This window comes from Copadichromis virginalis, linkage group LG20 (assembly GCF_057382275.1).
Source record: "Copadichromis virginalis isolate Kocher_CV1m ecotype Utaka linkage group LG20, C_Virginalis_male_GT1.1, whole genome shotgun sequence".
Classification (NCBI taxonomy): Eukaryota; Metazoa; Chordata; class Actinopteri; order Cichliformes; family Cichlidae; genus Copadichromis; species Copadichromis virginalis.
In genome coordinates, this window is record NC_140637.1 from 4,118,546 (window position 1) to 4,137,332 (window position 18,787).

An 18,787-nucleotide genomic window follows, 5' to 3' on the forward strand; every position below is an offset into this window, starting at 1 on the left:
AAATTGGTCCATACACCTGAAAGTCCCAAAAACGCCTTGTGTCTCAAGCCTACGGATGTATCCGTGTATTTCCGTGGTGCTGATGCTGTGCTGAGCGGACAGCTCCTGAAGCTTTTGAAATGTCGGAATATGGAAAGCTAACAACGACCCTCTCACCAGTAGGCTAAGTTGGGGTTGTTAGCTAAGATACCGTCATGAAGAAGCAGCACAACTAATGTGTCTATGAGAGCTAATTTGCGATGTGCACCGCTGACGCGGCCATTTATTTTTTAATGCACCTTCTCATATTAATTCACTGCGTGTCGTGCCCAGGGCTGGACTGGGACAAAAATCGTCCCGGGCATTTTGACTAGAGACCGGCCCACCAGGTATTAAAGCCATTAAGCCTTTAAATGAAAACAAACGCTGTTGTGACAGTGATGTACAGTCTTGTTGGTATATATATGATTTCTATATATTTTACGTCAGATAAAAACTTTGGTTGTAAGATTCAGATAATTATTTAATAACAGACATTTTAAATGAGAATAAGAAAGTATTTCTTTGTGCCCCCCTCTCCCTGTTAATGCCCTACCTGCCCCCCTGGCAAAACTTTGCTAAACCCGCCCCTGCACAGTTACCAGCTGTCAGCTAAGTAAAAAAAGGATCCTGGTGTTATTTGTCTCTCAGAATCAGTTCATAACTTCCCTTCAACTCAGTCATGTCACCTAAAAGGTAAACCTGTTTCTCCATCACAGCCCTGATGATTCAGTAAGGACATCTCCTGGTTTCCTCTTCATGTTTCCCTCTCACCAGATAACCAAACCGACATCATGACCAGCAGCTTTACAGCTGTGGCTCCAGCAAACATCAGCTGATACTAGAAAGTAATATTAAATACATTCTAACAACAGCTGATCAAGCTTAAACGTGCTGCTGTTGTTTAGCGCGACATCCGGCGGTTTCCTCTTTCTGGCACAAAGTGGGCGATAAACAAACAAGAGAGAAAAGCCGATCAGCTGATCATTGATCAGTTTCATAATTGAAGTAGCAACAGGAGAGGGAGGGGCAGAGAATGAGAGGAGAAGAGGCAGCTGCAGCGTAAAGACACAGAATAACTCCAGCTTTGTGTCTTTTTCATTGTAGCTGAAGTCCGGGACAAACTGCATCCCTTCTCAGCTCAATACGAAACACGTAATAATTTCTCTGAATATGGACGATTCGTCTTTTTACTGGACAGTTGGCAACTCTACTAACTAACCTTATGAATAAAATAAAGTTCACTATCAGTAACATCATAGCACCCACCCAGCTGTATAGAAACTCCGTCATGCTAGCTAGTACGCAGTACGAGTTATTGTAACTGATTGTAAAAAGTCAGCACAATGAGAATACTCGTGCCATCAGTTAACCCTTTCGCGTGCCAACTGTGGCACGCGTGCCTAGGGTTGCCGACCCCTGCTGTATGGTGTGTGTCATGATGCTATGTGTTTTAAAGAGGTTTAAATGAATGATTAAAACCTCGCACCACTCCTCACTGAGACGTCGAAGCTACAGTGCCACTAAAGTGATACGAGAATAGGAATAATGAGTCTTAATGTCTCTGAATTATGGTAGTGAGGATCGCAGTGATACATCGACTCTGAGTCAGGTCTCTATTTCAGATCCAGCTCATTTGCAGATTTACTGCAGCTCTAATGTATAGGTCACGAATAACTGGATTTATACCAACCTCTGGTTGTACAAGATTAAAGATTTCCTGTGTGTGTGTGTGTGTGTGTGTGTGTGTGTGTGTGTGTGCAGGCCTGTTCTACTATCTTTGGAGGACAAATTTTAATTTGAAATTAGGGAAAAGACTTAGATTTAGGGTTTCATTGAGAATTCAGTAAGGTTAGAGTGACTGGCTTTGCTGTGACGGCTAAGGTTACAGCAATGGGCTTATGGATTTAGTATTTTATTGGCTGTCCTCATGAAGATAGCAGGAGTTACTGTGTGTATGTGATGTGTACGTGATACATGAGCATGCATGTATGGCATAAAAAGCAGGCTGAAAATTGTTCCTTATGCACAGACTTATACTTTTACATGCGTCTGTGAGTACGTGACTGCTTGGACAGTGATGAGCAGCTGGTTGTCAGAGAAAACGGGCAGACTGTGATTTAAGTTGCGAAAAGAGAAATATGAGCGAGAGAAGACGAGAGCCAAAGACAGAAAAAAATTAGAGGGAAGGAGGGAGGGGGAGAGCACCCCTTGGGTTACTCAGCAGGACATTACCCTGCTGCTGCACAGGTGATGGATTCCTCCAATGCAGTGGCCATATAATTACATTCACCCATTTTTGCCCTGTCAGCAGGAGCACTGAAGCCAAGCCATCCTGGGACAGGCAGCAGAAATCATGTGGAGGTGTGCCCAGAGGCCTCACACTAACTTCTAAAGAAATTGCATTAACAAAATCTGCCATCAAGAGGGTACAAGAAACAAGATTTCTGTTTTAAACCCAAAGTATTATTGCTATATTTTACATGCAATAAAAGCCATTGTTACCGTCCTTGTATTTATTATGCTGAGTCATTCTGTTATGTTACATGGATGGTGAAGATTGTGTTTGAAGGGGTGATTTTGCTTCTCAGTACCGAGGAGCACCTTCGACATTGGAGTTGTTTTAGGCAACCTCAGCTTATTTGTGGGTGTCGAGTGACTGCTCCATAGGAATACATTGGGAAGTGAATAATCAATAAATATATTCAGAAGAAAAACTAAACTAATCTGATTTTATATTTATACACCTCTGAGTACCAAAATCAATTTCTAGTGGAGGTGGGTATGAAGAGAGTAACAGATCAATGATGAAATATAGAGGAGCAAGGTTTCATTACATAACCTATCTAGTGTAGACAGTTACTTCAGTGAATGAGGACCTCGGGACACGGAAAACTGTACTGAATATTATACTCATGAATCAAACACTTTTCGCAGAGTGGGGAATATGAAATCTCATCATGATGTAAATGTTACGGTCCTGTGTTTTGTCCACTGTTTGTTTTTTGTTCAGTGTTTGGGTTTTGAATTTTTCCTTTTTATATTTGAGTCTATTTGGGTTTTTGTTTGTTTGTTTATTCATGTTATGCAAAGTTGTTGTTTTGTTTTTTTTAATTTTTTTAGTTCTGGCTACTGTTTAGTTTTCATGGTGTTTTGGATGCCTTTTCAGATGGGTAACAAACTGCTTGTTTTGGATCCATGATCTTTATTTAGCTTCAGTTCCTAGTTTGAGTTATTTCTCATGCGTTAACTTCCTTCTGTGCTTGCCTCTGTTATTCCCTTCATCTTATCTTTCTGTGTCCTCCAGTGTTCCCTTCTCCAGCGTTCCCTTCATTTTTAATATGAGCTTTCCTGTCTCTGTGTTTATTTGTAGCTTTTGGATTGTTTCCTGCTTTAGTGTGATTTATTTCTCTCTGATTTCCTGTTTTTGAATCGTATTTTCTGTCTGTTGAATTGTCTTGATTACTTTCATCTTTGTCATGTTGGTGTTTTGTTCCCTGTGCATGTGCTTTTGTTGTCTTCAGGTCTCCTTGTATTCTTTGTACTTTGTGCTTTTGGACTTATTATCAGCTTTCTATTGACTCCTCTGTGTTGTGTCCTGCATTCTGGCTTCATTGCACACAAAACTGTGACATACACTCACTGGCCACTTCATTAAATATGCAAGTTTGATGACTCTTTATTTAGGCATTGAGATAGTCGAGATGACATTTTGAAATTCAAACTGAGTATCAGAATGGAGAACAAAGGTGAGCTGTTCTGAGTTTTTCAGAAACTGCTGATCTACGGGGATTTTCCTGCACAATTAATTCTCTAGGGTGTAAATATGGAAGTTACAAAAGTGTATTAGCAAATATCGATCTATCTAGTCACAAACTCTGTGCTTTATATGAACGTAAGAACGGCCAATATATTATGAATTAGATAATATGGAAGTTAACCCCATAGAAAACAGAAAAGGCGAATGCAAGCAGGCAATAGATTTTAAACTGGGGAGTGTGAATCATCATTTTAAATGTCAGAAATACATTTGCATTTGTAATTGATTTTTTAAATCCATTTAGTGATGTCTCTTTTAAAAATTGCATTTTTTCAAAAGGGTTTTGAAAAAATAGTTTTTAAATTTGGCATTAAAAAATGTTTTTTTATTAAGTTTTTATTTGTTAGTTTAATGCCATTTTATTTTAAATATTTATTAAATTAATGGATTTATAGTTCATTTAGAAATATTTATTTATGATCAGTCCTTTTATTTTCGATTGAATTATCAAATAATTATTGACTTTATTAATGCCTGAATGTCCAATAAATGAATGAATGAGGGATTGTATTTTGATGCATCATTCATCATTAAATCGAAAACGAAACGCTTTATTTCAATGCGCATGACTCACTTGGTCCTACAATACTATTGTATATTTCCGCGCTTGGCATATTTTGGTCCTCATATGGACCCTTAGTTCATGTGACAGTCAGCTGACTCTACCCGGAAACGTTGAGGTAGCAGACAACAACAAAAATACAGCTTCATTGAGCAAACTTCGATTTAAGTTATTCCCGATTGATAAGAATGGAGTCGACCCTCGAACAGCATCTCGATGATACGTAAGTTAAAACCACTCTAGCACTGAGTATATGTTTTACGTTTTTGTGACCTTTAAAGCGACTTTCGCTCCTTCTGTGTGTTTGTTTGTGGCAGCATGAAGAATCCAGCAGTGGTTGGTGTGCTCTGCACGGATCAACAAGGACACAACCTGGGCTGTAAGTGAGGAAACCCCAAACTAGTTCACGTTAACTGGCCTTTTACTTGTCAAAGTGCACTGGTGTCACTGCTCAGATGCTCAAAGTTATGGGTTATTTAGCCATAAGTCATTACGCTTTGGATGGGAGAGAGAGTACCGAGTGGTGTTGTTTTCACGAAAACATTAAGTTCTTATTGATCAATACTGGTCTACAAATAAGCATTTAAAGTAATACATAAGACAATATAAAACAGATTCAAGAGCAAAAGAATAATTCAAATAAACAAAGTAAAAACACAAGTATTAATTTAAAAAAATCCACGTTAAGCTCCTTCATAATAAAAAGGTTGTGGGCATTTCTTTGGAAATGTGGGGATTTTTTTTTTTTACCTGCAATCTGTTAATTGTTGAAGCTCAACGGCCATACTAAAATTTCTACCTAAAGCATTGATCATAATGGGTTAGTGACGTTTGTCACTGCATGAAACAGAAAGACGCACTTACATCATTATGAAGGGAAAAAATATTCAAAAAGAATAGAAGCTTCTCAACTTAAAATTGTAGTAAAACTATATTGTATACTGATCTGAGTATTAGCATTGTACATACTGTATTTGTAGTCAAATGTAATCATTAGTTTTAGAATAATAAGTTCTAAGTTGTTTTTAAACCATCCACTACTAATACATTATTCTAATACAATAATAAAATACAATAATTAAAAAACTTTAACTATGTTGATGGAGAATTAATTTTCATTCTGCATATAAGTCAAGTGAGAATGAAAGACAATTAATTATGAAAGCTGAAATTTTGGGAATTTGGTGGTCTGCAGGATTCAGGTGTGTGTTAACACACAATGCCACAATCTTCCCATGAGTGGATGTCTCATGGTAAATGTGTTAAATGTTAAACATCATGAACAAGATGGCTGCAGTGTGCTCCACCGAGTCCCGTGAAAACATTCTTTTTTTACATGACTGAGAGTCAGCAGCCTGCTCCTATGCTTGCTCTATCAAGGATTAATAAATGTTTTAGTGATCCCTTGATTAACTTTGATGTAGTTCCTGTAAAAATCATCCAAACATGGGTATAAATGTTACAGATGGTATTTTTCAAATGTACAGTGGTCCCTCGTTTATCATGGGGGTTACGTTCTAAAAATAACACGCGATAGGTTAAATCCGCGAAGTAGCCAACTTCATCTATAATAATTATAAAAAATAATCTCCAGTATTATAGAATGAAACCAAAGGCACCCGCGGTCGCCCTTGACGGTGCAAAACGTTTCGTTGACATTGTTGTGTTTGTTGGGGAGAAAACATACAAACATACAGTACAGCACTTCAGAGTCACACTGCTAGCGATTGAAGATTTATGTAAATTTGACAAGCTGAACGATTGATTGACAATGGTCTACAGCCAATCAGGACGCAGAACACAACGCGCTGTAAAAATAAATAAATAAAATAAAAACCATGCAAAATTGCACAAAAAAAATCTGCGAAACAGCAAAGCTGCAAAAGGTGAACCGCGTTATAGCGAGGGACCACTGTAAATGTAAACGTTTTACTAGATTTTCTCTGATACAAAAAATTGCTGCTCTTTAATAACAAATTGTGTGTTGTGTATCTTTCATTCAAAAACATAATTAGCATATTGATAGTGGTATAACTCAGCTGGAAGGGTTATCACTTACACCAGATTATGTGCTGCTTTATCAGCATTTGCGGATTTTATTACATTTGACCAACAGACTTTCATATCATTGAAATACAAGTAGACTCTCTACTCACAGGCTCACTTTTCACTGCGATGGAATGTCCACTGTGTGATAGTTGTGTGTATTTGAAGTATATGCTTCAAAAGAAGTTCATTAAAATATTATGAATAAAATCTTACTGGCCAAACAATTTTGCTGTCTGACTCTCTGACAGCTTTCTGTATTGATTTGACTTCTTCCTACATTTTAGTTCAGTAGATTCACAGCACTCTCATGTCTGCGTAGTAAAGTAGCAGCCACTCAACTTACATACAGACTGTCTGTCCTAACGTAACAAAATCTACAGACAAATCCAACTAATTATCCACATAATGCTGTAAAATGTTCATTTTTGTTCATCTTACAAAAACTGAAGTGCAGAAACAGCAAATTGTGTTTTCCAGGGTTTTCTTGACCAGGTGCAGAAACTTTCTGGATTGTTGCTAAGAGTAGGCCTGGAAACGCAGTGAAGTTAGTGTGCTTGTCCAAAACCGTGGATTTGTTCCTTCAGGTGTAGCCTGGTTTTCCTTATCAACAAAGAAATGTGTTAAAATCAAAAAATGTTGGTTTGGCTCCTCAGCTAGAAGCTAGACAACACGAGTTTGTTAGATGCACGATGACCTTAAAGAGAAATTAATCAACACTGGTTTGAGTGTTTTTTTTTCTTCTAAAAAAAAAGTCTTTTATTTCCAGGCCGCGGGTCCCTGTCTGATGAACATGGCGGTGTTGTGTCCGTTTTGGCCAAACAAGCTGCAGCTCTCACAAAAGACCCAACAGACACTCCAACCGTATGCCTGGAGTCCGAGTCGGGGTGAGCACTGACACGACTTTTGTCTTTTTGGTTTTTGTTTGACTGACTTTCATCTCTCCTTTTTTTCTCCATCTCAGTGAATTCAAGCATTGCACTGATTAATATGCAGGGAGATGAGTACTGTTACGAAATCAGTTTCACCCCAGTTCTTTTTATTCCTCGGGCATCCAGAGACGGCACCGGAACTCATAGTCATTTTCACAAAACCTTTATTCATCTTCATTCATCTTCAGTTAAGCATGCATCTTCTAGAAGGGAGGACGTGCAAGGCCGGTGTCCCTCTGCAGATCTTCACTCCTTTGTCTGTGAAACACAGTTTTGTAGAAGCGACTCCATCATAAAACCACCATGGTGTGCTGCAAACTCTGTGTCTGTGTGTGTATGCACGAGCATGTGAGTGCCTGTGTGCCCGCGTACCTGTGTGTCTATGTGAGTGCACGTGAGTGACTGTGCATGTAGGTGTGGGTGCGTCATAACAGTCAAAGCACTGTGTGTGTGTGTGTGTGTGTATTTGTGTACGTGACTTCCTGCCGGTCATAAAAGTAATCTCCTCACCTAAGCTACACCAAATTCCTCTACACAACAGAGAACACAGAGTTAACATATTACAAACACTGAGACCGCCACCCAGGTCTCACCTGGGGAATTTCCACTCAACATTAACTTCTCTTTGTCTTACTTTCACAGCTCAAGTGGGGGAAAGTCTCCTAGAAATCTACTCCTAAGTTTATGACACACTCAGGCCTTTATTACATCGAGGGCAGTGTTAGTGTCTCTACAATAATTCTACATTTCTGAACTCTAAAGTAGGCTAAACATATCTTCAGTACCTCCAAAAAACATCTGAAAACAGGCCAAAATCAAATGATTAATTTCTCTAACTGATCACAGGCTTGACAAAAAGACTTTATTTTTGCAGCTCTGCTGCCCCCTTCTGGTGTACCATTAACATCAGCTCTCAAAATACTTGTGACCATAAAGGAGAAGTTATTAAAAATAAAATTAAGACTTTAAAGTGATAGGATAGAGACAATGGATGAGCCTGTTTTTTGTTGTTATTGTTTTTTAACTGTTTCCTTTTTAAAGGTGGTTATTTATTTTGTTCTGATTATTTCTAGAGTTTGATCATTTGTAACCACTTGATAAGAACAAATTTGTGGTTTTGTGATGAAATCTAGGAAGTGGTGCTTTCTTTCTGTGCTAGTTTACCTCGTTTACTGAAATTTGTGGTAATGATGATGACAAAAAAATTTTTTTGAGTAATAATCATTGATTGATTGCTCATACTGATCATCAGATTAGCAGTGTACGACTGACAGGTTGAAAAAGATTTATCAGTCAAAGGTGAAAACATGTCATAGAGAAAAACAGAGCATTTCCTGAACTTTGTCACCTTTGACTAATCCCTGTTTGTCAGTACAGTTTTTGTTTATCAGCTCAGAGTTTCTACATTTTTTTTATCTTTATTTGTTCTTTAGGAACATTCTGGTGAGGAGTCACGGGACCATCACAGTAGCAGTTCATAAGATTGCATCTTGAAGACAACCGACTCGCTGAGGATTTTTTTTTCTCTCTTTTTGTAAAGAAGTGTATGCACATTAAGTTTATTCACGCAATCCAAAAACTGATTTGCTGCTTCTGTATATTCAGACTCCATATTTCAATAAGAAGATGCTTGTTCTTTAAATTGAATGGTAAATGCTGATCTGAAAGTAATACTGTTACTTTGATATCGTTTCCAAAACCAGCTCCGTGCTTTGTTATATCAACGCTCTCTGTTCCTGTGTCTTTTTGATTTCAAGGCTGTCGTACACAGAGTAACAACCCCTAATAAACTTTAACTTGACTTTGAGATTGCCTAATGTGTGTTAAGTATTCATTGTTTTCTCCTTTGCTCAGTCTTACATGGTTGAGCCATTTTCTTGGAAGCTGGATGATATTTGGTGCAGAGGTGAGAACAAACTGGTTTCAGTGTTTGCAATCATTAAACGGAGCTGCTATAAAGCCCCAGTCGTTTTGAGAGTAGGTGCAGGTGGGAACAGGTATCATCTGGGTGCTCTCCTCTCTGTAAGAACTTGCACTGATTTTGTAATATTGCTTGCAGATGGCCTATTTTTAGATATAGTTCCCGCCTATCCTGCTTTCTATAGCACATGGTCTCCTATTCACATACTAGACCGTGTAATGTGAGTAAAGTCTGCCTCGCTCTAAGGTTCTGACCGCAGAGGGGATTTTTTTTTCCTTCCTAGTCTCCGAGCTTTCAGATTGGGGCTCATTGGTGCTACAGTCACGTGGTTCTCCTCCGCGAAGGCTTTGCCCTCTGCAGCTCCTCGGCACAGAGAGCGATGCTGAGGCTGAGATGTGAGATGCAACTTAGAGGGTCCCGCGCATAGAGGCAAAGTTATGGCACGATCATCCCCGGAGAAAAACGTCCCGCAGCAGTCTCTCTGTGCCGAGAAGTCCCTCAATGGTGACGCGCACGTCTTTCATGGGCGCAGAAGCTCTGAGCGAGAAAACCCCAAATTACGCGTCAAAACAAACTAGTTCAAAGCGGGACAGAAGCAAGTCGACGGCAGGGGGAAATCAAAGGTACGAGCAGCTTTTTCTTTAACTGCAAACACGTTTCAACTTACTTATTCCTCAGATGAGTAAACGAAATGTTCGGATTACATTTTAACCGGATTTTTCTTTTATTGGTAAAGATCTATGTTCTCCCACACACAAAGCTCAGACACGGACAGAAATATAACTGTCCAAAAACAGACCGGTATCCTCGTTGACCCATGAAAGTTATTTCGGGGTTAAGAGAGTTTCACCTAGATTGCGTCAGTCCAGGTTCGGGCCTCTTTTTTTGGTCTGGTGGATAAGAGATATAATCTCGTGTCAGTGCCATCCCATGTCTGCCTGAATTTTCACATCTGTTTGAGCGACCCTTCTCTTCACTTCGCAGCGGTGCTGAGTTGAAGTGAGCGGCGCAATGCAACCGGCCTGCGAAGTGAAGATAAGGACTGGCTTGCAGCTACACAAGGTAAGACCACCCTGTTTTTTCCTCACTATAATACGACTGCAAGTCAAAGGCTTGCGCCATAATCTCACTATTCCTGATGTAGAAGCAAGACTGCTGGATGATATGGGTTATTTTGATTGATGGGACCAAAAGTCATAAAGACAGTGTCACCAAGCAATAATAAACGAAGTATAATTAAATTAACTTTTTTGTGAGTTTTAGCAAAGTCGTAGTTTATGTAATCTCCTAGGAGATGTAAACTCCCATTTAATCTCCCAGGAGAAAAAAAAGTTCAGCTATCGATGCATAATCCACACAAAAGTATGTCACTGGCAGTGAACAGGCCTAATTACTAATACTTGTGCTTTGTTAACACTTTATGTTGACTGGAGTACTCCAAATAAAACATGTTATGATGAAGTGGTTGACTTGTTCCTCTGCTGATCACCTGGAGACTATGAATAGGACTTTGCATCTCCGGTCCAGGGGCGATTCCGGTGTGGTTCCAAAGCCCTGTGTGCATATGAAAAGTAGCACAGGTGACCACAACTATGTCCATCACTATTTTTTATTTTCACAGGTTTTGCATACAAGGGCATGCCTTTTACTTTTAAGTGGAATTATAAACAAGCAAGTCTCAGGTCCCAAGCTGCACACGAGGTGATAAATCTATAAGAAGAAACTTAATGCGAGATAATTAATAGGGAACAAGGTTAAAGGTTGATCTAGCATGTTTAAGGGTTTTAAATAATCTGAGTTGTCTTTCTCACTAATGCAGCTATAGAACACTTTTGGACCGGATGACTGTTTTTCACTAACCTAGTACTTTTAGGTCTTCTATAACTAAATATTGTTATTTACTAAGTCTGCATTCACAGAACAGTGTTCTCTTAGTTACTGATGGTGACTGTAGCTAGGATCATTGGAGTGAAAGATCAGATGCCGAGGCTCACTAATCGCAGGTTTGACATTATGCTGTGCGCAAAGATCACTAATTTAATCATTCATTCATTTAATCTTGAGTCTATAACATCATTAATCTAGTAAATACCTCATCCATACCTGAAAAAAACTGAAATAATTCTTGACTTTTTATGTGACCTCCGCCTGGAAAATGCATCTTTTCCAGCCTGAGGAAACACAAATAATGAACAATCAAATCTATGCAGTGCGTGTTGGATAAGCCTGTTAATGACAGAAGGGAAACTGTGAAACTTAAAGTGCAGGACACAGAAAGTCAAATCAGGTATGTTACTTATCAACTAAAAGCAAAACGTCTGCTCTTGCCACACCTCTGTGTGCCACACCTCTGTGTGCCACACAGAATCTTGGTCGGATAGGACGCCCATCATAACAGACACATTCACAGGATGTTCTTACTGAGGTTAGCGCTGTGTTCTTGTTACCTATTTTCCATCAAATAGGTTGCAAGCGAAGAAGGCAAACATCTGTGTAAAAGCAATGTATTGATGAGTGCATCTTTCACATTGAATTGGTCAAATGCACTCTATCTTTGCTACAAACAGCATTTCCAGTGAGGGTGCAGTGGACTTTTGACTTTTGGCTTTACAGTGTTGGCCTGTAAAGCTAAAAAGTCCACTGCACCCCACTGCACAAAGCGTCCCTTTCCATTATGAAAATGCTTTCAATCCCCAACGAGAGCATGCTGTTCCCTGCCGAGTTAGAGGGACACGTCTTCCATCAAATCGAACCCACCTATGCCCTATTCACTCCACCTCTAAAGAACTGCCCCAAAATTCATTGGGTTCTCATTTGCTCATGTCCCCTCTCCCCTTTATCCCCCCCCCTTCCCCCCCCTCCCCCCCCCCCCCCCCCCACCCCTCCAGTTTCATGAAATTGGATGCAGGGGTGGTTGCATAATGCTGCAAGCAAAGAAATGGCAGCCCAGCTTTTCTCATTGGCTGAAACAACTTTAAATTACCCATTTTTTTGTATGTATGGTTAGTCTACAATGTTACTAAAGCATGTAATGCTGTATTAGTGACACTACAAAGACTGTCATCTATTTTTCTATTGTTGTGATAGTGCAAACAGACCTGCTAGTCTGGATACTGTTTTAGTGACTTCACCTTAAACAAATATGGATATGAACCTGCTGCAAGCCACTTGTGACTGCTTGGAATAGGTTGTGATTCTGCCATGGACATGCCAGTTTATAATTACTTTGATAACTGTGTTGTCTTACTGTGAGCATTTTACACTTATAGACCTGGTTTAAAGACTTAATGTATATAATTAGATGCGTTTTTCTTATTATGAACAGGCCCCGAATTAATGTAAGCTTAACGTTAGTCTGATGTATACAGTTATACAGTATCCAACCAGCTACATTTGTTGTGCCTGCCAGCAACTTATTCTTGTCCTGTTTTTTTTCCTTTTACATATAGCTTTTTGTGCATCATAATGAAGACTGTCCTACTTTTTTATATGGATTGGCTGCTGTCTAGAATCACTTAAAACAATACTACAAAGGAAAAGGAATGCGCGTGACTACTTGATGCCACCTAGTAAAATAGCTATTAAAGTTATACTGTATACATTATTGTATGGACCCTCAGTAGTTTTCCTACCTGTTGCTATAGAAGTTGAATAGCCCTGCTGTCAGTCAGCACTGATAACGGATATCTCGATTGTGCCCCTGTTTTCTGTAAACAGGTCCTTAGAGAACTGTACAACCGAAGGTTTGAACATACGTCATGCATACATAGGTTGCATCCTCATGAGTTTTGGGTAAACCTAATGGAAAAATAATGAAAAAAGATCAATTTCATTAGTCAATGCTAAAATAAATACAGGTTGACCTTTTTTGATCAAGTATCGCTTTTTATTAGGGGCCACAATTAATGGCATTTGGGCAAGGTAATTACCCAGCTAAGGGTGGAAGAAGGCAAAGTCACACAGGTAGGGGACGAGGAGTAGGTGTCAGGCAGGCACCCACTATAATGAGGGGCACAGAGATCACGTGGGCATTTCTTTGTGCACAGAGACACCTGACACAGCAGCTGAGGCCAGCCGTGGCTGGGAATTTGAATCGGTAGGCTCTCAATTTAAAATATTTTTAAAAGCATGGCATTAACATTGAAACTGTAGAACCATTCAATAATTATTTAAGTGCATAACTTTAAATGATAAAAGTGTTAAAAATGTGGTTAAAAAGTGTGTTTGGTGAAGGAACTTTAGAACCTTGGTCAAGAATGAAAAGTTTGGTTAAGTTTTTTGAGAAACAGGTTTTTAGTTTTTTGATGTATTATCAAAACAATTCCTCTCGTCTCTGACAGAAGAGAGGAAAGCGCTCCAGTTCAGCAAGTTTTAAATCAGAATCAGAATCAGAAAAGAGTAAGGCGTTCAGAAGCGGAGACAGGGACTGCTACAGAGAGGCCAAGTACAAGTTCACTAAGGAAGTGGACATTGCCAAACATCAGCACTCTGAGAAGATGCAGCAGCAGATCTCAGAGAATGACTCGGCCTCTGTGTGGAAAGGTTTTAGGAATATTACAAACTACAAGCCTAAAACCCCCCACTCCACTGACGACTTGCTCTTGGCCAACACCCTCAACGACTTCTACTGCCGTTTTGACGAGCCATCAGGCAGCCTTCACACCTCCAACGACCCCAACAATAGAGGCACTTTGGACACTCATTCCCCCACCTCTCCCCCCTCCATAGAGCCATCACCACCTTCAAACTGTTCACCTACAACACCCCCCTCCTCACCCCACACAAAAGAGGATTTCACACCACCTCCTCCGACCACAACTCTTCATATTCATGAAGCAGATGTGAGGAAGCAGTTTAAGAACCTGAATGCTCGGAAAGCTCCCGGCCCAGACGGTGTGTCTCCTGCCACCCTCAGACACTGTGCAAACGAGCTGGCCCCAGTGTTTTCTGGCATCTTCAACTCCTCACTGCAGGCATGTCATGTGCCTGCCTGCTTCAAGTCCTCTACCATAATCCCTGTCCCCAAGAAACCTAGGATCACTGGACTAAATGACTACAGACCCGTGGCTCTGACATCTGTGGTCATGAAGTCATTTGAGCGCCTAGTTCTCTCCCATCTCAAGACCCTCACGGCCCCCCTCCTGGACCCCCTGCAGTTTGCATATAGAGCCAACAGGTCTGTAGACGACGCCATCAACATGGCCCTACACTTCATCCTGCAGCATCTGGACTCCCCAGGAACCTACGCCAGGATCCTGTTTGTGGACTTCAGCTCTGCCTTCAACACCATCCTTCCAGACCATCTCCGAGGCAAGCTTTCCCAGATGAATGTGCCTGATCCCATCTGCCGGTGGATCACTGACTTCCTGACGGACAGGAAGCAGCACGTGAGGCTGGGGAAGAATGTCTCGGACTCCCGGACCATCAGCACCGGCTCCCCTCAGGGCTGTGTTCTTTCTCCTCTGCTCTTCTCCCTGTACACCAACTGCTGCACCTCCACCCACCAGTCTGTCAAGCTAATCAAGTTCGCAGATGACACCACCGTCATTGGGCTCATCTCTGACGGGGATGAGTCTGCCTACAGGAGGGAGGTTGAACGTCTGGTGTCCTGGTGCAGCCACAACAACCTGGTGCTGAATGCCCAGAAGACAGTGGAGATTATTGTGGACTTCAGGAAGCACACAGCCCCACTCCCCCCCATCATCCTGACTGACACCCCCATCACCTCTGTGGACTCATTCCGCTTCCTGGGTACCACCATCACCCAGGACCTGAAGTGGGAGCCCACCATCACCTCCGTCATCAAGAAAGCCCAGCAGAGGATGTACTTCCTGAGGCAGCTGAAGAAATTCAACCTGCCAACACGGACGATGATGCAATTCTACACTGCAATCATCGAGTCCATCCTCACCTCCTCCATCACCGTGTGGTACGCTGGAGCCACTATCAGGGACAAACAGAGACTGCAGCGTGTTGTGCGCTCTGCTGAGAAGGTGATTGGCTGCAGACTCCCATCTCTACAGGACCTGTACACCTCCAGGACACTGCGGCGTGCAGCCCGGATCTCAGCTGACCCTTCTCACCCTGGACACAGTCTGTTTGACCTGCTCCCCTCAGGCAGGAGGCTCCGGTCCATTCGCACCAGAACCTCTCGCCACAAGAACAGTTTCTTCCCCTCTGCTGTTGGACACATGAACAATAACCACATGACTGTCCCCGCCACTAACACATGACCCTACGCTGTGTCACTGCATCATTTCATGTCTGGCACTGATCACCACCTGCACTCATGTATATATCTTTCAACGCAGCACTCTTAATTCTTATTCTCATGTATATATCTCATGTATATCTCATGCACATATCTTTCTTTCTACATAGCACTTTAATTCTTATTGTTTGCACTGAAGCACCGCAGCAATTTCCTAATGTTGTAAACCTCAACATCTGGCAATAAACCCATTCTGATTCTGATTCTGGTTTTAAATGAAGGCACTATTAAAGAAGCCAGTTGTTGTTTTTCCCACACTTGATGTGCCTTTAACTGATTAATAAATGGTAGTTTATGTGTAGTTATAAGTAACATACCTCCTCCTTTTAAGACATTTGCCCTTTTTAACATGAATTCTGCGCTAACCTGCTTTTCATTTATACTCCATCCCTCTTTCATTATGGCCTACATATGGAGCTCGGTGCTACCCAGTTCAATAGAAACATCCTTTGATTTTTTTTTTAATCAAAATCTTTATTTTTTTAGAGTACTTTTTGGATTCAGTTGATTTTGGATCTTGTGGTCAAATGAAACCCATTTTACAGGCTCTATCTGACAGTAGGAATGCAGCACAGGGAGATCATTTCACCAATTTCAAATCATGGTACTATAAATATTACAGTGATAGAGTATGTTCTCAAACTATCCTGTTTTTCAGACTCCTACCCAATCAAATGTTTTGCCATATGTGAGTAAAGTGTGTTACTATTTTGGAAGTGTGATCTTTGTTTGACCCACTTTTTGTACAATTGCTGCACCGTGAAGCTGATTTTCCTGTATTAGCCCTAAGCCTTTAGACACAGCCCACTTAAGTAAGAAAGTTATTATTCGCTGTTTAGCCTGTAGCTATTCACCACAAACTACACATAGTTAACTCTAGTCTTACAGAGCTTTATATGTCTCTTTCAGTCATAGTTTTTGTCAAAATGCTGACATGCATGACTTTAAAAGGACCACGTAACCTCCGTTTCACAACCTGTTAAACAAGATAGGCTACCTGTTTTGTTTTGTTTTTTAAGCACAAACTCCTCTGTAGGCGTTTACACTTCTCTCAAAGTCATAGTTTAGAATTCAACAGCACAGGAACACATGGATAACTTGATTTAGACTTTTTTGTAGCTCGGGATGAGAAAGGTAAGACACTTCTCTGGGTGAAATAGACACATTTATTTATTTATTTTACCTTGTTCTAGATCTATCACTACATCTTGATGGGTCTTCTTTACGACTGATGAACAATAATGCAACTAGTTTGCTTGTATTCTAATGTAATGGATTTCCCTACAGGCTCTGTGGTTTTATTTATCTTTCTTCTTTCTAAATGGTGCCTCATTGACAGGTGCTAAAACATATGCTTCAACACAATGATTTCTTCTGTTTTTATTTCACTTATATTTGTAGGTTATGAAGCTGATCTTGGTGCAGCTGTAGTTCCAAGTGCCCTTCAATCATTCTGAGGGTGGTACTCAGAAACTAGGACTTCTGAGATTTATCTTCACCTACAGTGCCTTCAGGGCTTCTACCTACAAAACATAACAGGTAAGCTCTACTAAAGGAAGATTTTCATCTGAATAAGAAATCGATTTAAACATCTTAAAATGTAATTCGAATTAAATAGTCATTCACAGCAGGTGAAAAGAGAACTGTTACTCTGCAGGATGGTGGAACAATAATGGAATAATAATTATATTCTGTCTCCATTTCAGTTATTATGCATATATAATTAGTGGAGCTTTGATTTTTTTTTCTTTTTTTGTATAACGTTGATGCTTTTTGAATATTCTTTTTCTGCAACCTCTGAATATAAGACCTCACTGAAGAGATCTGATATCTGCAAAGGTTTCCTTGATCTCTTTAGTGCCATGTGTTTCTAGAACTAGTGTGTGTGAGTGTGTGTGTGTGTGTGTGGGGGGGGGGGGGGGCAGTATTGGGGTCACAGAAAATGCTATTAAGAGGATACACAACTTTCTGTTAGAGTCTGACATAATTTCTAGAGACAGACAGTCTTTGAGTTTACTGTGCACAAGTCCAAAAGACAAGAACTTGTATGAGTTGGGAGTTTGAAAACCACGGTGCCTGGTTTTTTTTGGTGCCATCAGAACTTCAGCTCAAGCTGGAAGAAATTTATACTGTTATGCTATAGGAACCTCCTGATTCGAACCCTCCAGCTGCTAAAGTCTCATATTACTCTTAGCACGTGGTTCTAAAACCATGAGCCGGGCCCCATAAGTGGGGTGCAGAGCTACATCAATTGGGACACAAATAACCAGGTGAAAGATTTTGTGGGTGTTATTCTAATGATATTTGTAACACTAATAATTTTTTTTAAGTGTGTTAATGGAGCACTTTTTTTTTTGTTATTTTTTAAAATTTGACACAACATTTTTGGGAAACTCTACCTGAAGCAGAAAACTCAAGCCTCTGTGGGCAAGAACTTCCAACCAGAGCAGAATAAACCTGCATGTATGATTCTAAAATAATGAAACATATCACATTTTAAGATGTGTACTTAATTAATCTGTTTCTCACCTCTCCTTCAAACTGTATTTGGCTTTCCTCGGGTTTGGATCCAGTAGCGGCCAAACCAGGCTGCTTTTATAATCAAGATCCCGAAGTAATGTGCCAACTGCAGTACAAAGGAGGGGCACATTTGGGAAAGTGTTGGGTGATGTGTTGATTTTAAACAGTCTGAGATTATGTTCATTAATATGCTTTTTGTTAAACACTGTTTACCTATTTACAGTTTTCTTTTGGATAACAGATGAAACACAGTTATGAAATATTTCCTGGAGTGAACTTGAGGATACATAGAGACGAGTTTAGCTTCTTGTAAGGGTCAGACAATGGTGTCAAACAGTGGCTGTACTTCAGGGGCCGCCCTGAAATGAAGTTGTTTTTGTCTTTTGTTATATTTAGTTGGCAATTTGTCATATTTAACTTCATAAGTTATTTTCTTTTTTCTCTAGTTTGGGTTGTTTTTCTTAGCCTGAGTTTATCTGCAGGTTTCGACAAACTGACCTGCAGGCTGCACTAGTCCACTTCTGTAAAGGAAAAGGAGAAATAAATAGAAACTTAGAATGCTGAAGAGTTAAAAGACCTTTTATTTTTGCCGTCATTTCTAAGCAAGGTATTAATAGAGAAAAAAATGTCAATACTCAAAATCAAGTGCTGTCTAGATTGCAAATTGGAAATGCAAACTCTTGAATGCGATTGCCTT

The 18,787-nt window shown here is 40.2% G+C and overlaps 2 protein-coding genes across 3 annotated transcripts in view; both read left to right on the forward strand.

Moving 5' to 3' along the window:
• The first annotated feature begins 4,472 nt into the window (after positions 1 to 4,472).
• Positions 4,473 to 9,185, forward strand: lamtor5 (late endosomal/lysosomal adaptor, MAPK and MTOR activator 5). The gene is made up of 4 exons (XM_085444430.1): positions 4,473 to 4,623; positions 4,718 to 4,779; positions 7,216 to 7,333; positions 8,812 to 9,185. The coding sequence occupies exons 1-4, from the start codon at positions 4,589 to 4,591 to the stop codon at positions 8,870 to 8,872; spliced, it is 276 nt and encodes a 91-aa protein (XP_085300556.1). The 5' UTR covers positions 4,473 to 4,588; the 3' UTR covers positions 8,873 to 9,185.
• Positions 9,186 to 9,374: 189 nt separating this feature from the next.
• The window catches only part of slc16a4 (solute carrier family 16 member 4), a 31,901-nt gene continuing 22,488 nt past the window's right edge, over positions 9,375 to 18,787 (forward strand). Inside the window, exons 1-3 of one of the 2 annotated variants that reach the window (XM_085445044.1) lie at positions 9,375 to 9,922; positions 10,284 to 10,361; positions 16,972 to 17,109. The gene's annotated coding sequence lies outside the window, so the exon portion shown is untranslated. The other variant, XM_085445045.1, reaches the window with a different exon arrangement.

What these genes read in the sequence shown, in the direction of transcription:
- lamtor5 (XM_085444430.1), top strand. Translation starts at nt 4,589, where the DNA reads ATGGAGTCGACCCTCGAACAGCATCTCGATGATAC. An exon ending in ACAAGGACACAACCTGGGCT is followed by an intron (nt 4,780 to 7,215) that starts GTAAGTGAGGAA and finishes TTTTATTTCCAG; the next exon opens with GCCGCGGGTCCCTGTCTGAT. An exon ending in TGCCTGGAGTCCGAGTCGGG is followed by an intron (nt 7,334 to 8,811) that starts GTGAGCACTGAC and finishes TTTGTTCTTTAG; the next exon opens with GAACATTCTGGTGAGGAGTC.